Source organism: Pholis gunnellus (assembly GCF_910591455.1).
Source record: "Pholis gunnellus genome assembly, chromosome: 17".
Taxonomy (NCBI): Eukaryota; Metazoa; Chordata; class Actinopteri; order Perciformes; family Pholidae; genus Pholis; species Pholis gunnellus.
In genome coordinates, this window is record NC_136544.1 from 3315655 (window position 1) to 3336899 (window position 21245).

The window sequence follows — 21245 nt, forward strand, 5'->3', positions numbered from 1 at the left end:
CTGTGTGATTAAAATTTGTTGATGAATCAAAATTGTGTTTGTGGATTAATGTGTTGTGTTCTACTCATTTGATATAGTCTGAAACTTGAAAGGCACTCTTACTCGTGTATTAAATGATATGGCTGGTGTCATTTGATATTTTTTGTAAATACCACAGAAAGACTAAAACCTACAATGTGTTCGTCCGTCTCAGGACTGTCTGATCTCCCCGCTGTGTGTCATTCAGCTCCAAGTCCATTGGCTCCTACTGAGGTCATAAAGCTCTCAATATATAGTGTCATTTTAATCTGAAAACAAATATCTGTATATTATATATAATTATATACAATAGAATTTCCTGAAACAGCAATTTTTCGAAAATCTAATCTAATCTAATCTTCTGGAACTATTTTTTTAAACAGCGGATTAATCCACGTTTGTTTCCTTGTTGACTATTTGTTGCAGAACGGTCTATGTGAGTTTGAGTCAAGCTTTAAATAATTGATTTTTAACAACAATGAAGCTCTATTGCACTCTTGTAGGAAGAAGATTGGATGCACACACAATACTTGTTAGTAGGATACTTTCATTGTAGGTTTTGGTCCTTTCATGGGTTTAGTGACAAGAAAAATTACTACTTATTACTATAAAGTGCAATAAAGTAAATGCCCTTCCTCTTTGTTAAGCATTCATCAGCACATTACAGTTGAGACTTGTGATTACTGCTGAGAGGACAGGCAGCCTCTACGGGCTTCTTGCATCTCACATTGTGACATATGGGGTTGTTTCTTCAGCATTAAAACATGCATGAAAACATTATCATTATTTTCCAAGCATTAAAACATGATAATGAGGATGATGATGAACCTATTTCTTATTTTTGTTTAACTTCTCCGTGAAACTGTTATAGGGTATTAACAATGCTGAGAGAAAACCCTTCAATTGACTTCAATGCCTGGATAAACTCACAGAGGAGGCACAGTGTCTCTGTTGACACCCGAGCTGGTTTATGAACCTAAAAGAAACTGATGTTTCTACCAAATTATAATGCACTTTAATTGTCATGATGAGCTAACATGTTTAATAATGTAATGAGGTGCTTTGACGTGGTTTTGGACCTTGTATCGAGCTAAGCTGTAGAGCAAGCCTAGGGCTATCCTTTTATATTAACCATTCATAAGATCCTGGCATGTAGATCTTTTTAGAAATTTGAATGCACACTAATGCCATGTCTGAGTTAATCCTTGTATTTTTGATATATTTTTAAACTTAAGTGTTACACATTTTCCCTTTCTTTTGTAAAACATTTTAAAATTGACTCTTTAGCTGTTTAACTGTAACTTCATTTTGTTAAGCATTTGTTATAATCTATGGTTTGTAATCATACAAAATTCATCTTGGGTTTCTGACTCACTAAATATATTGTTCCTTCATACTTTAATAGTGAAAGTTTGAGATCTACCAAATCTCTAAATTTGAAAGCATGTGAGCATTAACATTAATGCTAGGTGGAGACAGAAGCTGCCAACCTTAAATGCAACCATGGGTGTAACCATGTTCTATCTAACTGGTTACAATCTAAGGTTCTGGAGACCCTGGGTCCTCTTTAACGGCTAAAAAACTAAATAATTGTCTAATTATCTGATATCTTCGGAAGGACGCACGGTGGTGTTTAACAATGTTGCCTCACAGCAAGGTGGTTCTGGGCTTAGGTCCCTTCTGTGTGGAGAACAATCTTCCTGTGTTAGCAGGGTCGGGCTTTATTGGAGTTCTAAGGACATGCAGGTGAGGTTAATTGCTGGTAAATGTGAACGTGATTGTGAATGGTCGTCTGTCTCTATGTTTCAGCCCTGTGATGACTTGGCCTCTCGCCCAAAGTCAGTTGCGATCATCTAGAAGACTGGCTTCTTATATGGCCTGTCTGTGATTGGTATGGATTTCTATCGCGCACAAATCCCAGATAAAACTACAATATTTTTTTTTCTTTGGTTTGTTTGGGTAATATTAAGGCAAATACCAGGAGGAAACACAAATATAACCCCATTATTAACATGGTGTAAGTTCTGCCCTATTATTACCTTGCGATGTCCACATTATTATCTTCATATTTTGCCCCATTATTTAGAAAAATAACCACGTCACCACCAAGTACCCTGGTACTATCCTGTTGTTCCCAAGATATTACTCCCATATTTCCATGTTTTTACTTAGCTGTAACATGAAGTAACACCAAATCACCACAGCTGACACACAAGTTGATTTAATTCAAGTGTAATCTCTCCACTGCCGGCTGCTGTTGCACTGGTTTCACATAAGGTCAGAACTCTGTATACTGCTGCAGCATCCTTCCAACTTCAGAGCTGCCCGGGAACTCGCAGTTTTTATTCAGACTCAAAACCTCTCAAGAAACTTTGGACTTTTATTTAAAAGCGATTCTTTTGGCTGAGGCCCACTCAAAGAAATCTAACTGCTCAACGAGAGGAAATGTTAATGTCTCGAATCTCAATTTGTCAGATTACGGGTTTAAAACTGGTACTCACCGCTGTCATTCGCTCCAGTGTGTGTTATGGCTTTGGTTAGGCTACTTTTAATTATTTTCTTAAATGAGGAGAACAAACAAAACAAGGCACTGTCCCTTTAATACTTCTACATCGATAGGGGCCAACATCCAAGGAATTTGTTGAATTTAACCGGAAATAAGCCCATGTTGAATCTGCCTGCAAAGTGTAGATGATATATTTAACATGTTTAACTCTCACCTAGTGCCGACTTCATAGTGTATACCATATGATTAAGGTCTTAAATGTCCATACAAGGTTAATCTCATGACAACGATAAGTAGTTTAAATTTAGTTTTCTAATGAAACTTTATATACTGGCATATTTACCAAAAGTGTTTTATTCTGAAATGTTCTCGGAAGTCCTACGCGTGTTTCTTCTGCCGCTGACGGCTTTGTGTCTTAGAGGAGAGCCAGACGACAACAAGAAGCGCACGAGACATCACAACCAGTTCAGCGTGAAGCTCGTCTAATTGAGGTAAAAGGTAGGTGAACTGCAATTTATCCAACACAAACACGGCGGCTTTATTCACATCTATTACTGTTATTGTGGAGCACATTGTGCTTCTTTTATTCGTTCTCCTCCCGCTGAGGGTCGTTAGTGAGAGAGCATCTACCGCTACACGCTGGACTGCCTCGACAATGGTGCGTAGTGCGAGCGGTGCTGCTTGTGTGAGAACAGGAGATTCACACAGTAATAAGATAACTTGTGTATTGTTAGCATTTTGTTATTCGGGCTGCCTTTGTCTGTGTGTGTGTGTGCTCATGCTTTGTTATATGTGACCCCTGAGACTAATATATATACATATATATATATATATATATATATATATATATATATATATATTGTGTCTGTAAGTTATGTGTATGCCTATTAGGTGAGGCATACATGCTAATAATACAAAAGTTTACGTTCAACAAGGTTTAACAAAGACTAGCCGATGATACATATCCACAAACAGTACTGACTGGGTTCACGTGTCCACGCTCTTGACACCCTCTACCCACTCACACACACACCTATTGTAAACCTATTACATATCGAATATCATGGGGTAAAAAGGTGAGAATATACAAATACAAATAGTTTCCACGCATTGATGGCAACTACACAGTTGCTACCATATTATGTTTGTGAGACACTGCAAGATGTAGAATGTAGGTAATGGGATGTGTGTGTGTGTGTGTGTGTGTGTGTGTGTGTGTGTGTGTGTGTGTGTGTGTGTGTGTGTCTCTTTACATATTGGAGCAGATGGATGATGGTGGGGAATGGAGGGAGGAGGGGCAGTGATGGAGGAGGTGGGAATAAATTAGAGAGTAATGGAGGGGAGGATGGAGGTAGAAGGAAGAAGGGAACATGTTGCTTGCACAGATTTCCTGCGCTCCAGCTTCAGCCCTTCTCCTCCGGTCAGGCTGCTTCTCTGGTGAAACATCTTCTCTCAGATTTCTCTTCTGCTCTTGGTGTTTTTCTCCAATAATTCATGTCAAAGTTCCCCAACCAATAGAATGCTAGATGTGGTGTTAGCCAATGCCTCGTTGCCTTTGCTTCACTTTTTAACGCGTCCCTAATGGGCGGGTACTCTTTAACCTGGCATTTCAAGGCTTACTTGCTTTCTTTGCCACTTTTGGAATAAAATGATCGCATACCAGCATCCACACTGTTTCTTTTACTGTAACTACATTGTCTACTATTACTAGAATCTTCTATTGTATTTTGCCATATGCTGACAAGGATGCGGTGAATCAACACTGTCAACTCACTGATTGATGGCTGCACACAGAGACCAGGCCGTTAGCTTTCTACTGCTAGCATGAACTGAGGTGGTCACCAATGCTTCTTACCACATCCATGGTCTGCCCACAGTAAGCTGTCTTTTTATTGTGAGTAAAGTAAAGGTGGTGCGCTGGTAATTAACTTTCCTTTTATTCCAAAAGTGGTAAAGAAAGCAATATAATAAAGGTCTAGAGGGATGAAGTGGGTCAACCAGGTGGAAGAGTAACCGTCCGTCAGGTATGCTCTATTAAGCAAGACGGGGATCGTTTCATTGCTCAACACTGTTCAGGAAACAATATATCTGAGTGAGCATACAGTTTGAACAGAAAGCAGAGCGAATCCAAGCACAAGCGGGGAGCTATTTGAGTGTCGCACAGGGTTTTGAGGGAAACCATTGCAAAATCTGAACGTGAAATCAATGAGTCATGCTCTCTAATTGAAAAACCGCGCTCTTAAATAATGATCGGGGAAAAAAGATCCATAAACATTCGGGGGCATGTGAGCAAGGGAGAGACGAGAGGGAGAGAATGGGGCAATGGGGGAGTTGTTGATGTTGAAGATGAGTGGAAAAAACAGTGAGGAAGGAAGTGAGAAAGGTATGAGCAGGTGAAGGATGAAGAGGGTAGCAGATGGAGTTCACATAAGCGTGAGATCAGGTACTAGTTTGTGTATGTTTGGATGTTTTTGTAGTTCAGGGAAACGGTAGCTGATAGGGGTGCAACGGATCACAAAACTCACGGTTCGGTTCGGATCACGGTTCTTGAGTCACGGTTCGGATCAGCAAAGAAAGGGGGAGGAGTCAAATATAACTTTGCTTTCCAATTATTAATTAAATGCTTCTAACAAGCTCCGTTCACGTGATCACACTACTGCTTTATATCTGTTCACTGACACTCTGCATTGATATTCTGGGACTTGTTACATGAAAAGGAACAGCAGCAGTACAACTTTATTACACACTATGATGGTTAAACTGTAAAAAAAAGAAAAACTAAATTAGTCCGCTGTTCACAAGTGTGCCGAACCGATCGATCCATGATCGGTTACACCACTAGTAGCGGAGCAAGCTTTCTCTGTTATCTATTGATCTCCTACTGTTCTGTATATTAGATTATTTTCAGTGAATTGTTTTTATTTATTTGGGTCCCCATTAGCTGTTCCCTGTTCAACAGCTACTCTTCCTGGGATCCACAGGAAAACATCTTTTCATTTATTGGCTCTGATAAGCAAGACACAGAGTCTCAAAGTGATGCTTCACGGTTTATTTTCATTCCCATCACCATCAGCACCTCAAGCACCGTGAAAACTACAGAGAGATATACAAAAAATAACATCACAATCATTTTTAGCTTCTCAAATTATGATTCAACCGTACACGTGACTAATGTCTTGGTGCCTATAGTGCAAAAGTCAGGTGAGCAAAGTATTTATCAATGAGGGTATAAGCTTAAATTAAAAACTGCCTACAAAGCTAGCCATACGAAATGCATTAGTTCAGACAATACAAACATCACCCAGCTAATTTATTACCATAAACTAAACCCAAACAAGTAAGAATTCATTGCTGTTGTTTTTAGATGGCGTTGCACACTATGCAAACAAATGGAGTAGAGAAAGCATCAGTGTGAATGGACAGCTCGTACCTACAGCACTTGTAGTAAAAGCAGTTAGGCTACTTCATACCTCATTCCACTCACCGAGGGTTGTAACCAAGGGTTTTCAGATCGCTCTATCGTTCTCTTCTCAGGGTAACATTATAAATATAGACCTGTTGCATCGTCATTTAGGATCTCTGAAGTCACACCAGTAGGAGTTAGCGGTCAGTTGCAAAAATAGTATGACTACTTCTTTTGTTCTGGTTGTGAGAGAGCTTATCCATTGTCACTTGTCTAGTTTTGTAGTGCTTATTCGTAGTAAAAGTTATTTTTGAGAACAGACAATTTGGCCTATTTTAGGACGTACTCATTCCACAGAAGAACATGAATGAACAGCTCAGGACCAGACATGTTCTCTTGATTACCTGAAAGCTACAGCAGATAGCTTGTAGGGTGATGGTCTAGATGGGCCAAAACCAAGCATTGTCCAAACTGCTGTAATGTGCTCGGTGACATGAGTGATGCCTTTTTAATATTGCACCTCGAACCATTAGACCTCACCAAAACCTTTGCTCACCAAGGGTAATACCCAAGATATTGGTTTCTGTAACCTGCTCTCTTGAATTACCATGAATTATGAGACACAATTTGTGTTTTTCATATGTGTTTGTGTTGAACTACAAATAATACATTTTGACTTTGAGACAATTTTGAATTACCTAGTAATAAAACAAATGAAGTTTTCTCTTAAGGCTTATATTTAAATCTGCAAAATGATTGATGCCCAATATAATCCTGAATTAAAATAAATTACCACATTACTGCTGAATATTGTAGGGTTAGGGTTAGGTAGGCCATTTGCAATATTGAATATAACGGAGAATAAATACATTTTTTGCAAACCCTCACTAATACATTTCATTTTAGCTTACCACAGATATGCTGGTGTAAGTGTATATGTCGGCCAATTAGTGAGAGTGTGAGCAACAATAAATCCTCAAGATGTGTTTGATAGAATCAGTGTTGACAAGAAAGCAAGCACTGAAACGTATATTTTCATCTACAAACATGTGAACCCTTCCTCCTGATATTGGTAACGGCTTGATGAATGCACCTTTAGGCGGCTTTAGTGTTCCTGTGTCAGGCTGCATCTCTTTGAAAACTCTAGTTTCTTGGATCCTGACGTGGCTAACATTTTTACAACTGGATTGTACCTGGAGATAGTATCTCGAAGCATTTCCCACCACACCTGCTGTCACCAGCTTGCATGTAGTCAGTGAAAACAATAGTGATCGTAATAATGGGTGATAGATGTTCATGCCATCTTTCAGACATCATGATTTACATCCTCTTCATGTGTTGAAGTCTTTACAGGTTTTCTTTTTATCTATCTTCTCTTCCTGTGGTGTTGTGTAATGTGTAATGTGTGATGTGTGTTGTGTGTTGTGTGATGTGTACTCTAGCGTGAGCAACAATGGAAGTGTGTAAAGGCCAAACTGAAGGAGGCCAGGTTTCCATGGCAGCCACGAGCTGTAGCTGTAGCTTTGTCAGACAGACGGACAGTTAGACAGATTGTGTTAAAGCTTTACAAGTAGAAGGGGTTTCATATAGAGTTGAATGGTTGGTATTCCCCCTTTGTTCTCCTCTCTTTCCCCAAATTGCGATTGTATTGTGTCTGTTGTCATGGCGATGTATAGATTAGTTACGCCCCCTCCCCTCTCTTCATCTCTCTCTTGCTCTTTCAGTATGAACGCTCAATCTCAGGACATTTGCCGGGGCTCCGCCCTCCTTTGCTGGCATCACTGCCTGCAGTACGTATGTGATTGTGTTTATTGTCCCATGTTGTGGGAAAAGGAGGATTTTACATACAACTGCTGTACACAGTTGTACAAACTGCAACAACACACACACTGCTGCTGGCTGCAGCTTTATCTTCACAGTACACACATGGTAGTGGTGTTGACTGTTGAACCATTGGGTACCACTTTATAATAACTACACACTATGAAGCATTAGTTAAGTATGAGTAAACACTTAATTCATCATTTATAAAGCATTGTTCCTACATTAACACTCAGTATGCAGTTCATAACAGATATAAATGTTTTATTCTGCATTAATAAGCTTGTCTATTATGTGTTTCATGATTGTGTTTTCATACTTTATAAATGATGGATTCCCCATTTGTAAATGAAGTATTATATATATTACAAACCAATTATTAAGGCGTTGTAGATGATTAATAAGATCATTTATAATGTGTAAGTAAGTGATTAAGAACATATTTAGATGTATATTATTCATCCATTTATATATATGATTTATGGTTAGGGACTGTGTTAATATATGCTTTATAAATGTGTATTAATACTGCAATTCATGATTAATTCATGATTAATTAAGGTAGTTACTACTCGTTACTAGTTACTACTACTACTATTTTGTGTGACCTCATCTAAAGTGAGGACTATCTATGTCTTTCAAAGCATTTATAAATGACATTGAAAGGCCAGCAGTGCCTCAAACCCCATAGTATTTCAACAGAAAAGGCAAATAGACACAACACAAAGTGATCAAGAACATATCAATATTTATTGCAAGATGCAAACAATATACTGTTAAATACAATGGCTGGATATAAAACATTTGTAAATGTACAACTGGAGCTAACCAGGCTCTAGGCTCTGGAGCTAATCAAGAATAAAACATTTGTAACTGTTATGAATAGCGTACCATCCATCCATCCATCTTCCTCCTCTTATCCGGGGTCGGGTCGCGGTGGCAGCAGGCCGACCCAGACTTCCCTCTCGCCCGCAACATGTTCCAGCTCATACTGGGGGATCCCGAGTGAATAGCATGCTAATGAGTGTTAATGTAGGAACAATGCTTTATAAAGGATGAATTAAGTGTTTACTCATACTTAACTAATGCTTCATAGTGTGTAGTTATTATAAAGTGTTACCAACCATTCCTTTAACTATGAACAAACCTCTCCCTTAACTGTGGTAAAACAGTGGAGGTTTTATTTGTTTCACTGTTGAGTGCTATAGCTGTACTGGAGCAGTGTGAGGGTAAACACTTAATTGACTGTAATAGATGGACTATTTCATCCCGTCTCTCACTCTTTATTTTTCCTTTCTTTCTCAGATTGACTGGAGCTCTACCATGCCTGTTGCCTCCACCAGGACAGAGCCTGGTGAGATCAGACACCTTCCTCATCATCTCCTATGACCGATGTGTTCTTTGTTTGTACCCCCTACCTCACATCCAATCTACCAAAGGGCTGTTCAATGGGTAAAACAGGAACAAGAATATCTGACTAAGTTCAAAAGTCATCCTTTACTTAAATGATGAGAGTAGGGTTTCTCTCTGAAACTTAATGTTTGATGCTAATATTATTGGGCTTTTACTCTTGTAACATTTATAACGGACTTTTATTTGTAAGAAACGTATTTTTACACTGTGCTCGAGTAAATCATTTAATTATTAACATATTGGTTGTGTAAATATGAATGTTGATGACAGCAACAGTCATGCCGGGAAACGGGGCTCCATGCTGTCTAGTTAATGAATAGGAAGCACTGAGATGTATGTGTGTGTGTGTGTGCGTGCGTGTGTGTGTGTGTGTATATATACATATATATATATATATGTGTGTGTATATATAATGATAAAAGAGCTGATCACAATGATGATTCCACCTATGATGACACTCAAACAGCTACATCAGCAGGCAGCATTGGGAACACATCAACTGTTATGAAGACAGAGGAGAGGCATTCTGCTGAAGCAATAAGCAAAGCAGTGGAACATTGACCTTTACCAAATAGTTCACAGCTTTGAAGCTTCATTCATGACCTTGTCATTCTCAATTGTCTCAGTCCTTAGTCCAAAATTCATATCAAGTTTTTATCTAATGAAATAATGTTTTATTCCATATGTGTGTGTGTTTAGCCTTTCAAAAACAACAGTTACACTAAGGTCAGAATTTGAAGAGAGGCAAGTATTAACGGGCAGTCTAGCACCAATCAAACAGCACCATAAATTATATAACTCATAACCGCAATAACTCAAAATCCTATTTTACTTATTTTTTAAGGTTGTTGACATCATAAAATATGATGACAGACAATCAAATCTTCATTCGAAAACCTGAATAAAAGCTATGAATGTAAAGAAAAATGATATTCGGTACAGCCGTTGAACATAAAGTTAGCACACCGACAAACTGACTGTGGTTCAGAATCAGAATCAGAACCGTTTATTGCCAATGTATTGCCAAGGAATTTGTCATGGCGGGTGGTGCATAACATTAGACAATAACATGAAACAATAGTATTTATGATTGTTATGATTTGAGCATATTTATTTATGCTAAATGCAGTACTTGTGAGGGTTTCTGAACAATCTTTGTCATTGTTACGGCCCGAGCAACCGACCACGTCGGGCCAACGAAGGCCCTATAGAAATCCAACGGTTTTTTTCTGACCCCCCTCGACCAGTATGTCCGATTTACTTGAAATTCGACACACATGTCCAGCTCTGCTAGCTCTACAAAAAAGCCTCTCAGACCCATAAACTCTGCCTACCAAAATATTCCGCCATTTTCAATTTTGTGAAAAATGCTTTTTTGCGAACTCCTCCTACATAATTTATGTGATCGACTTCAAATTTGGTCAGGATGCTCTTACGACATTTGTGATGAAAAGTTATCAACTTCGTGAGTTTTCATGGAATAAACTTGACACTATCCAATCTGCACAACATTTCTTAGGCATGATGCTATTTCAAGCTTGACAACATTTCAATGCCAACATTTTCAATAACTCATAGCGCCACCTACTGGCAAAAGGAAATGTCACATTTTATACTTTTATTTGACAAACAATATCCGATTCACATGACATTTACACAATGTTATCTATACTTGATATAGAGCAACATAATGCATGTTGCCGCGCGTTGTTTAGCACCACACAGTGGTTACAGGAAGTGGTGGACAATTTGCAAAGCATAATTTCCAGGATCAAAAACGTCTAACTCTTGGTCGCGTTGTCCGATGGTCGCAGACATTCTCGGCCGCGTAAGCCGAGGTCCCGCAAGTACCTCCAATGTGCGCAAAGGTGCGAGGGCCCGTTCATCGCTGCTTATAGCTTTAATTGTTAATTGGTTTCCATCAGATTTCAATCAGATTGTATGAACCCTGTTTGTGCCATACGGTAACAAAATAGGGTATTTATGAATTATTGTATTGCTTTGAATTAAGTATTTAATTTAGCAAAAGATCTGAGGTGTTCCTCTACACATGTGTGTGGTTGTGTGAATTGTGTGTTTTCATAATCATGCAATCATAAAAAACGGTAGATACATGACAAATCTCCTTTTAAGGTACACTTTAGAAAGATAAAAAATGCAATTAACTTACAATGAACTATCATGTGATTAATATTTGAATTGAAAATTGTCAATTGACAGCCCTAAAGCAGTCCTACTGTTTAGCCAGAGAAGCTCTGTCTCATTATCTTCCTTGTTTCTCCCTCTTTTTGTCCCTCCTCTGTCTGTGTTGTAGTGCCCCAGATGTTGGACGCGATGAGCGACAGCACCACCAGCTCCACCACAGCTAATGACTTGGACCTCATCTTCCTCAAAGGCATCATGGAGAGTCCTCTGGTGTGGAACACACACACACACACACACACACACACACACACACACACACACACACACACACACACACACACACACACACACACACACAAATACTCACTAAATGACATCAATAATTAAAATGGACTTGTGTGTCAGTGCGTCTGTTTGTGTGCACAAACTTGTGTATGTCAAGATGTTGTGTCTGTGTATCTATTTTCATATGTATGTGTGTCTTGTTTGTTAGGAGCAAGAGGAGAGCCTGAAGGAGCCGCGTCCATCACCGGTGAGGGAGAACAACGTGGAGCTCCTGCAGGAGATCCTCAGTGACCTGGACCCCTTCACACAGCACTCCAACACTGCAGCTGAGCTCGCCCGCATACTGACACAGCCTCACTTCCAGGTGTAGAACACATGCATACACATGTGAAAAATATTGTCCAATGTCCAAAACTTAATCTTAATTGTTGAGTCTTTTCTCTTCACACAGTTAAAATAACAAATATTGTTGTGTACATATGTCTAACTTTGAACATCTTCCTCAGTCTCTACTGGAGACTCACGATTCAGTGGCGTCCCAGTCATGTGACAGCCCTCCCCCCAGCCCATGTGATTTTGCGGATCATGAGCAGGAAGACGGCCACACGCACAACCAGCCCCCGCCGCCTGACGCAATACGCATGGTGGGCATACGCAAAGTGGCGGGGGAGCACCTGGTAGGTAACATTAAAACTTAAACACAATGGACACAGCTGAGTTCATTCCATGTTGCTTTGCACTTTTCTTGCTCCAAGTCTTCTTAGTGTTTGTTGTAAAGCATTTTATTATTGTTGATGATAGAAACAACAGCCTACATTGTTGTGTTTCAGGGTGTAACGTTCAAGGTGGAGGGTGGTGAGCTGATTATAGCACGCATCCTACATGGAGGGATGATAGACCAGCAAGGATTGCTGCATGTGGGAGACATCATCAAAGAGGTGAGGTAGACCATGATGTAGACATGACCTCTACTGACCCCTTACATTCTTTTGATTTATGGTGGGAGTGCCTTGAACTTCCAGCTGCTGTTTTGATTTCTTCAGAAACTCTAACTGCCCCCAAACTATAGTGTGTCTTAAAGAAAGAGTTCCATTTTTGGGGGGAAATAAAAGGCTGATTCTCTTTCTTCATTTTTAAATGAGGAGATCGATACAAATATGAAGCTACTGTCAGCAGCCAGTTTAGCACAAAAGCACTGAAACGTGGAAAGAATTACTCAGGAAACAGCCTGGCTCTGTCAAAAGGTAAAAAAAGATGTAAATTCTTATCCTTATCTGATCTTATCAGTGGAGTACCTCAAGGTTGGGTCCTTTATTTTATTGTTTGTAGCTCACCAAGCTCTTGTGATATCATCCATCACAGATCCCACAAATGTGATTATTATAATGTGTCAATTCAGAAACATTCTGCTATCCAATGTGTTGGCAGGTGAATGGACGAGAGGTGGGCCAGGATGCCAGGGTGCTGCAGGAGGAGCTGCAAGCAGCCAGCGGAAGTGTAGTTCTGAAGATCCTGCCCAGCTATCATGAAGCCATACAGCCAGGACAGGTGACCGATCACTACACACAGAGTGGACACACATGGTCAGAGTAACAGACATAAGGTTTCTGGTGACTGGATTCTGAAATGGCCAGATATAATATGAGTTAAATAGCATAGCACGGTTAACGTTAGCTGTTAGCAGCTGGTGGGCAGCACAGTCCTGCTCGGCTAAACAGTGGAGCTGACAGCTAATGTTAACAGAGGTTACGTTGAGTTACATTATGACGCATTCAAGCTCTATTCAGTCAAAATGTGTATTAGGTGAAAGGTAATTATATTATCGTGATTTGTTCAATGTAATCGTGTAAAATCTAGTTTTTGGTGAGAAACTAAAATAAATGTAGTTGATTGAAGGAGATGTTTTCACACCTATAACGTAGATTTAGAAAGGGAAATATGACCTGTTGAACTTCCTAACACCAGTTCTAAGCAATATTTGCTATGAATAATCCATTAGTAGTTCTAATTACGTAATTAGAATGTAATTAGAACTACTAATGCCAATACTCAAAGCAAATATTTTGAATAAAATACGATCAATAACAATACATTTGCAGAATGCAAACAGAATCATGGAATTACACTGGTATTGTATGGACTACTACATCTCTGGTGTCTGTATCTTGTTTTTCCAGCTGTTCTTTAAGTGTCACTATGACTACGACCCGGCCAACGACAACCTGATTCCCTGTAAGGAGGCGGGCTTAAGGTTTGAGACAGGAGACATCCTGCAGATAGTCAACCAGGATGACGTCAACTGGTGGCAGGTGGGAGTACAAAAACACTTTTATGTGTTCTGTTGATTCTACAGTAGACAGAGAGCTGTTCATATTCATATTTTCTTTAGATTAAGATGTAATAAAACCCCAGGACCTTTAGTGTTATGAATATATATGTCAATGTGTGTGTGTGTGTGTGTGTGTGTGTTATACAGGCCCGTCATGTGGAGGGTGGCAGCGCGGGGCTGATCCCCAGTCAGATGCTGGAGGAGAAGAGGAAAGCGTTTGTCAAGAGAGATGTGGAACTGGCACCAGCAGGTAACTGGAAACAAAGAATAATGAGAACAAAAACAATACTGATGGTAGTGCTGGGTGGAATGACCAGAAATGTGTATCACGGTATTTTTTTTTCCTTGACTGTGTTTTTATAGGTTTATAGTGGTACTCTGCTGTCAGGAGGACATGTAAAGGCTTTGCTTACTATAGGGTTTGCGCGTTTGTTCGTATATTGTTGGGATAGCAGTTTGGCTGAAGTATTGTCGCCCCGGTCAGACATACCTTGAATCCAGTGTTTTAATCATTGCTCTGAGTCTTTCTCGACTGTCTGCAGTGGGACCGTGTCCTTGCAGAGCTGGATCGTTATTGCGTTCGTAATGTCGCTCCACCACTTGCTTTTCTTGTCATATGCAGCGCCTCGAGCAAATGTCTCTTCAAGCGATGTGTGACCCTTTGGCTTCACTGTTTCACTCGCGCTAACGTTACTGGTTGACGGCCTCGAATCCGACGACCGTAATCACACTCTTGGTGTTCCAACTCATGTTTTCTGCTGAGGTGATGGAGTAAGTTGCTCGTGTTACCACCAGCGGCAACAACAGTGGCTCGACAAACTTTGCAATACATAATCTTTTGGTCTACATCAGATTTTTTAAAACCAAAACACTTCCAAACAGCAGACTCAGCTCCTCTCTTTGTTCCTCCTGCATCGCTCCTTTCTGTTCTTTACTGTAGCGTTACTGGAGCATTACTGGAGCGACGGAGCCTCTCCAGCTGTTAGCAGACTGTTGTGCTAGCGGGCTAGCTAGCGAGCTGTACCCAGCATGCCGTTCGGCGGTGTCATTTTATAAATATACAAATATTAGCGTTACAAATTGTTTACGTGTCACAAACAGTTGTGTCGTGGTGTTTTACGCTGTTAAAGAGCGTTAGTTGTGGGTTATTAATTGTTGTTATAAAGTTATAACCATGACTAGGGTCCCTCTCAATACACAGAAGACTAGTAGCTCCGACTGTAGCCTTCTCAGCGGCGAACAATGTATTCTGCTGCCTGTTGAAGAGTGACAGCAGTTGTTTCGGCGATGCACCGGTAAGACGGTGTGTTAAAAATGTATATCATACGGGAAATTAAAACCGCTTTACCGCCCAGCACTAACTGATGGTCAATAAAATATTAATTATTCACGAAGAAAGTGATACATGAAACTCCCTTAACAGATTTAAGTGTGATTAAGGCAAATGTGGTCTACTTGAGAGTTGATGGGTAGCCTGTGTCTTTAGAGACTATGTTCTATTACTGTATACCTACCCGACTGTATATTGTTTCCCATTGTCCTCATCGTCAGTGTTTTGCTGTTTCACGCCATATGGTGGCGAATGCCATGTAATTGAAATTTCAAGTACCAGCAATCAGAGGAGCGTTAATAAACCCAACCCTTTCTAAATGTCAAAATCCTCCAAATTCCAAAAGTTCCTGTAGTCTGAGAAATATTAAACTAAAAGTATGAAGTCTAAAGAAGCTTTAGACTTGAAAGAATATCAAGATGATAGTGGTCTGAAGAGCAGTCATTTCCAAAGACTGGGTTTGGGTCGCAGGAGATTTTATTAGGGTCCCCAAATAAATGTGCAGAATGTCTTCCATAGTCCTTTATTTCACATTTATATCTGCAGTAAACCTTTGAGCCACACGAGGGAGCCTGCATGCTAATATTGTTCTGATAATGATATTCTACTTGTAACACTGAAGCTAATACAAAAGGCAAACGTTCCGTTTGTTTTACTGATGAGAGCAAAAAGCAAGAGCCGATTCAATCTGCCTTAATGAGTTTTCAATAACACATGCATTAAACAAAGTTGTGATTCATCAAACGTATATCTTTTCAGAATGTCTGGTTTACCTATTCAAGATATCAAAGGTGCTGTGGTCTTCTCACAGTTTATAGATAAAGGCCTATTGTGAATGTCATTTCTAAAAAGTGGCCCTGAGATGTGGGAGTCATGTGGTTCCACTTCTTCTTGGTATTAATAACCACCACCCTGGAAGGGAAAGTTAGATGAGAAGATTGATACAACTTTCTGGATTGGGTCCAGTGACTTCCTCTCACAGTTCAGCTTCCATTCTCTCCTGTCGCTCCATCTCTCACTCACCTGATCAGCTCATTCAGTGCAGCTGGTAGTCACGCCCACCTCATCAGCTCATCACGCTCACCTGTTCACTCTGCTGCACCTACTATTTGGACCAGTCTCACACACACACACACACTGCCAGATCGTTCTCTGCATTATGCCAGACTTTCCCACGTTTACCCTCCGACTGTTTGGACGTCTCATCTTTGCCTCTGCCCCGGTAAACCACTCAGCCTTCTGTCCCCGACCACGAGAATAGCCTCTGCGTCCTCTGGTTTCTGTCTGCCTTCTCCCTGACAGCTTGGCGTTCTACCGAGTGGATTTCTCCACGTGAGCTGATCCGGGACTGTTTGCCCGTTGTGTCTTCTGCCTGGAATAACGCTTCGTTCAACTATTCTGTGTGTCCGTCGTACTGCTGCTGGGTCCTTTCCTCACCACTTCCTCTCTACTGGTTACCGTGCAAATCGTCCTAACCAAGAAATAGTTTGGCGCATTAGCCTAGTGAATGGGAGGCATGACTGATGACAATCATGCTAATGTCTGACTAACTCTATGTGACAGGAAATCTTTGTACTGGTGTTGGAGGGAAGAAGAAGAAGAAAATGATGTATGTGACAACCAAAAATGCAGGTAACAAAGCTTTAAAATATCCTTACATCTAGCCGTTACTGTTACATTTTTCCTCTGTGAATCCTCCTTCTGGCCTTTTCCTCGCTTCTACTTTTCTTGTACATCGTTCTTTCCCTCCACCCTTTCAATCTTCCCCTCTCAGAGTTTGACAGACATGAGATATTGCTCTACGAGGAGGTGGCCAAGGTCCCGCCTTTCAAGAGGAAAACTCTGATTTTGATTGGTGCCCAGGGTGTGGGGCGGCGGAGACTGAAGAACAAGCTTCTACTGAGGGATCCACTACTCTTTGGCACCACCATTCCATGTATGAACTTGAATATCTTTAAGTAGTAGTATTACCTGGCCGATAAAGATTTAATCCTTAAGATTTCTGTGGAGCTCAATTAGGAGCAGGAACAAGCTGATGCAGGTGTTTCTGACAGAAAATGATTTAAACAAATTAAAGCTCAAATGCCTTAAGAGAAACCAAAAGGGGAGGGGAAATGCATGCGTGTGTGTGTGCATACGTGACTGCCTTATTGTTTCCAGATACTTCCAGAAAGCCCAAAAAGGATGATCGCGAGGGTCGGATGTACGCCTTCACCAGCCGCAGCAAGATGGAGACCGACATCAAGAACGGGCGCTTTCTTGAACACGGAGAGTACGACGGCAACCTGTATGGACTCAAGATGGACTCCATACACGAGGTGGTTGAGGCCGGACGTGTCTGCATACTGGACGCCAACCCTCAGGTACGCATGTATACCCCCACAAACCACTTCCCACCCTGTTTTAACAGGAAAATGTTCCTTACATAATAATAATAGAAGATTTAAAGAAACGTTCAAAGCCAGACTCCAACATCCCCAAGTCTGCAGCTACACTACGACCACTGACACCACCCTCTTTACAGCTCCGTCAGATCATTGCTCCAGTGGTCCCCTAAAAGACATATGAAGTTCTTGTAGTGGACTGGTTAGCTAACAGTTGCCTTTTTACACATCTAGCAGTTACAGAGCTCCATTAACATTCATTAAAAATCTAAGTCCATCATTCCCTCTCTGTGAGCTTTGTTTGTGATCTTTACCAGCTACAGAGGCAGGTACTTCCACCTGTAGCTGCTCAATGCTCCGATATGTTCAACCAGCTAATCACAAACTGTGTATTTGCCGTCTTGTGCTGAGCGGGGAGTGCACAGAGCTTTCTTTGAGCTTCTTCACTGAAGCAGCTGCCTGCTGTGGGCGGGAATGAGAGGCACCATTAAAGTGGCCATAAAACCAAAACCTTTGACTCAAAAAGGTTAAGTGCTGGGGGGCTGAGGGGAACTGCAAAGCTGGTTGATCATTCTTTGTGGGGTCTTCACAACAAGTGACTCCATTCACATAACACAAAGTCATGTGATGCATTTGAAGAGCAGCTTCAAGGAGCCCGAGTTAAATCAGCTTTCTTTTTTCTTCTGAAGTAAATTCACTATGGTGTTCAACAGTCTGAGTATTCACAAACAAAGGAGAAGTTGGGTAACAAGTAGTGAGTGTTTTGTGTCTATAAATCTGTGCCTGTAAGTTACCACTCGTATGTCATGGTTTGTGCATCAACTCAGCATTTTTCAATGTAAATATCTGTCTCTATACTAGTGAATCTTCACCTAATTGTGTTGGGAGCATGGGACTCTAAAACACAATGCACAAATAAATGAATGATTTGTGTCTTTAAATCTGTCTCTAATTTACAACTTGTATGTGACCATTTGTACAAACCGTTGTATAATACATCGTCACATTTTTCTTAAACGTCCGTATTTGCATGGCTGAATAACATTCAGAATCCTTAAATGCATTTGCAAATCGTCAGCCTAGCATCTTTAAATGGATGTGAATCTCAACTATTTGTGTGGCTCATTTTGAGCCCCAGATGTTACCGTGTCACACAAACAGGAAAGACATGCAATGGGTATTAAGAAAATTGACTAACTCGCTTAATTTTAAACCCATTTTACTGACATTTGGTTTATTGATGAGAAATCCCAGAACTTGATGTTTGATAATGTTGATTAGTGAAATTAAATTCAGTTACTGGAGGCAGACCTATTCAGCTTTATTCAAAATCCCCTTGTGAATGGACCGCTTTCTCTGGGACATGAGTACACAAGTGTAAATTACTTCCATTTGGGAGTTTCTCCAAACAAACACAATGTCACAAATATTGTTGCTCTCAGATATTTGTATCATTCTCATCATATAGATTTACAGATGCAAATGAGTCTGCATTTATTTTTGCATTATGGTTTACGACTCATGAGTCTCGTGACATTTTACGTGTCACACAACCGCAACGATCAACACAACGAGGTGGACATTCACAAAGAGACACAGTTCCAGATACAAATCACTGTTTAGTTTTACTAGTTGTGTAACTTCACATTAGTTTGTGAATACTTATGGGACTGTTTAAAAATAACAGACACACTGCCCAAAAGAATGCTATGCTACAGTCCTTTATGAAAATTAAAAATAATTTTGAGTTGTTATAGATGCAGGGTTGGAGAAATGCTACCGAAATGAGGTGGACAAAATATTAGAAACTGTCCTGTATTGTCAGTACAATGTAATAACGGTCAGCTGAGTGTCGCGTTCCTGCTCAAGAGAATCTTACATTGTAGAATTACGGAGGTCAGAAGCTGACAATATCTAAAATGTATAAATAAATATGCCATTAAATGTAACAAAAATTATATTAAAAATAAATTAAGGGATGTTTGTGTGTTAATGTCTTCTAGTCTCTCAAAGTGCTGCGGACCTCTGAGTTCTTGCCCTGTGTGGTGTTCCTTCAGTCTCCAGACTTTGAGGTGCTCAAGGCGATAAACCACTCAGCTGTGGAGGCAGGCGTGGTTACCAAGACACTGACGGTAAGAACCGCTCACGGTAGGATCGTACTCGTGTCGAGGACACTCTGAAGAAGCAGCGTAGAAATCAATACAAACTGCAAATACAGTAGTTCAAAGAAGAGATTCTGGGATTATAACGATCCAATAAAACGTGCAACACCAAGTCACATGTTTTCCGTTTCAGGATGAAGAGCTGCAGAGGACGTGTGATGAGAGCACTAAAATGCAGGCGGCCTTCGGCCATTACTTTGACCTCAGCATCATCAACGACAACTTGGACGAGACCTACCGTACCGTCAAGGCTGCCCTGGAAACGGTTTCTAAAAACCCCCAGTGGGTCCCGGTCACCTGGGTTTTCTAGTGGAGAGCAGAGGAGGGAGGGAGGGAGCTTAATGGCACTGAAAATATGCCACTGAGTAAATAATGGAAGTTCTTATTTAGATTTCCAAAGAGATTCAATTTGACCTTTGCGATAGCCTCGCATCAGAACATTATTTTCTTGCTAAAGTAGCTGCTTTGCAGATAAATCACAAGATGTTTTCTTCAAAGTGTGTGAATAAGACGTCCATTATTTAAACAGTGTTCTATGTTTCTGTGCCGGGAGGACAGGGCTGGGAATAAAAAGAAACCAGAAGGACCAGGAAGGAGGCGAAAAATACGAATGTAGTTGTGAATGTCAGAATTTCACAGATTTGCCCTGAACGTGTATGTGTGTGTCTGTGTGCACATCGAATTTAGGGCAGACTTTTGTATATTTACTAAACATTAGACCTAAAATCATGACTTTCAAGGGACCACTTATCTTGTTAAATGTGTTTGTCTGCCGTATGTGACCATAGCTGGGAAGAGGAGGGGCCAACTGTGATGTTTGTTTACAAAGAGTAACCGACTATTCATGCTTTTCATTTGATAAATCGGTGAGATTGCCACTTCAACTAGTTATAGTTGACTAGATAAAGCAACACATGCAACGCTTCAGTTGCTGTGTGGATTTCCTCACGTCGGATGAGTTTTTATTAGAGAACACACTTGACAAAGTACGTGTGATGGTCACCTCAAACCTCAGGCCAGCTCGTCTCTGCAGTTCACCAATTAGCCCTGCGAGCACAGTAACTACGTCACCAAGCTTCTAGAAATATTTAGCAAAGAAGCTCGGATTGTTTTAGCTTGTACCCTTTCTGGAGAGCCAGTTCTTCAGCCAGACGATCAGACAACCTGCACGGCCTTGTTGCCCGTTCAACCAGAGTTTTTATTTCATTTTGCTGTCTTTTCTTTTCAAATAATGAACTGTACGCTACAGGTAATAGTACAGTTTAAATTTATGAAAACAACTTACCTGAAATCTCAAATACGGTACAAACGTGCCTCCAGGCCTGCTGGTTACTGCTGAGATCATGGCAGCGCCGGTTGGTGAAGTCGTATAGCGCCGGGTGTCTAGTATGTTGGCCACTTTCCTGCTCACAGTTAAAAATAGAAAAAAGTCATCGTTTTCTACTCGAG

General features: G+C 40.5%; 1 protein-coding gene across 1 annotated transcript; it reads left to right on the forward strand.

The window, feature by feature from the left end:
* Nucleotides 1–2967: 2967 nt before the first annotated feature.
* Nucleotides 2968–20106, forward strand: mpp2a (MAGUK p55 scaffold protein 2a; the record flags this gene model as incomplete). The annotated part of the gene is made up of 14 exons (XM_079178261.1): nt 2968–3022; nt 9054–9102; nt 11476–11576; nt 11803–11955; nt 12098–12268; nt 12422–12529; nt 13020–13139; nt 13769–13900; nt 14068–14170; nt 16814–16882; nt 17025–17186; nt 17411–17613; nt 19638–19766; nt 19930–20106. The coding sequence occupies exons 2-14, from the start codon at nt 9072–9074 to the stop codon at nt 20104–20106; spliced, it is 1659 nt and encodes a 552-aa protein (XP_079034387.1). The 5' UTR covers nt 2968–3022; nt 9054–9071.
* Between the last annotated feature and the right edge of the window lie 1139 nt (nt 20107–21245).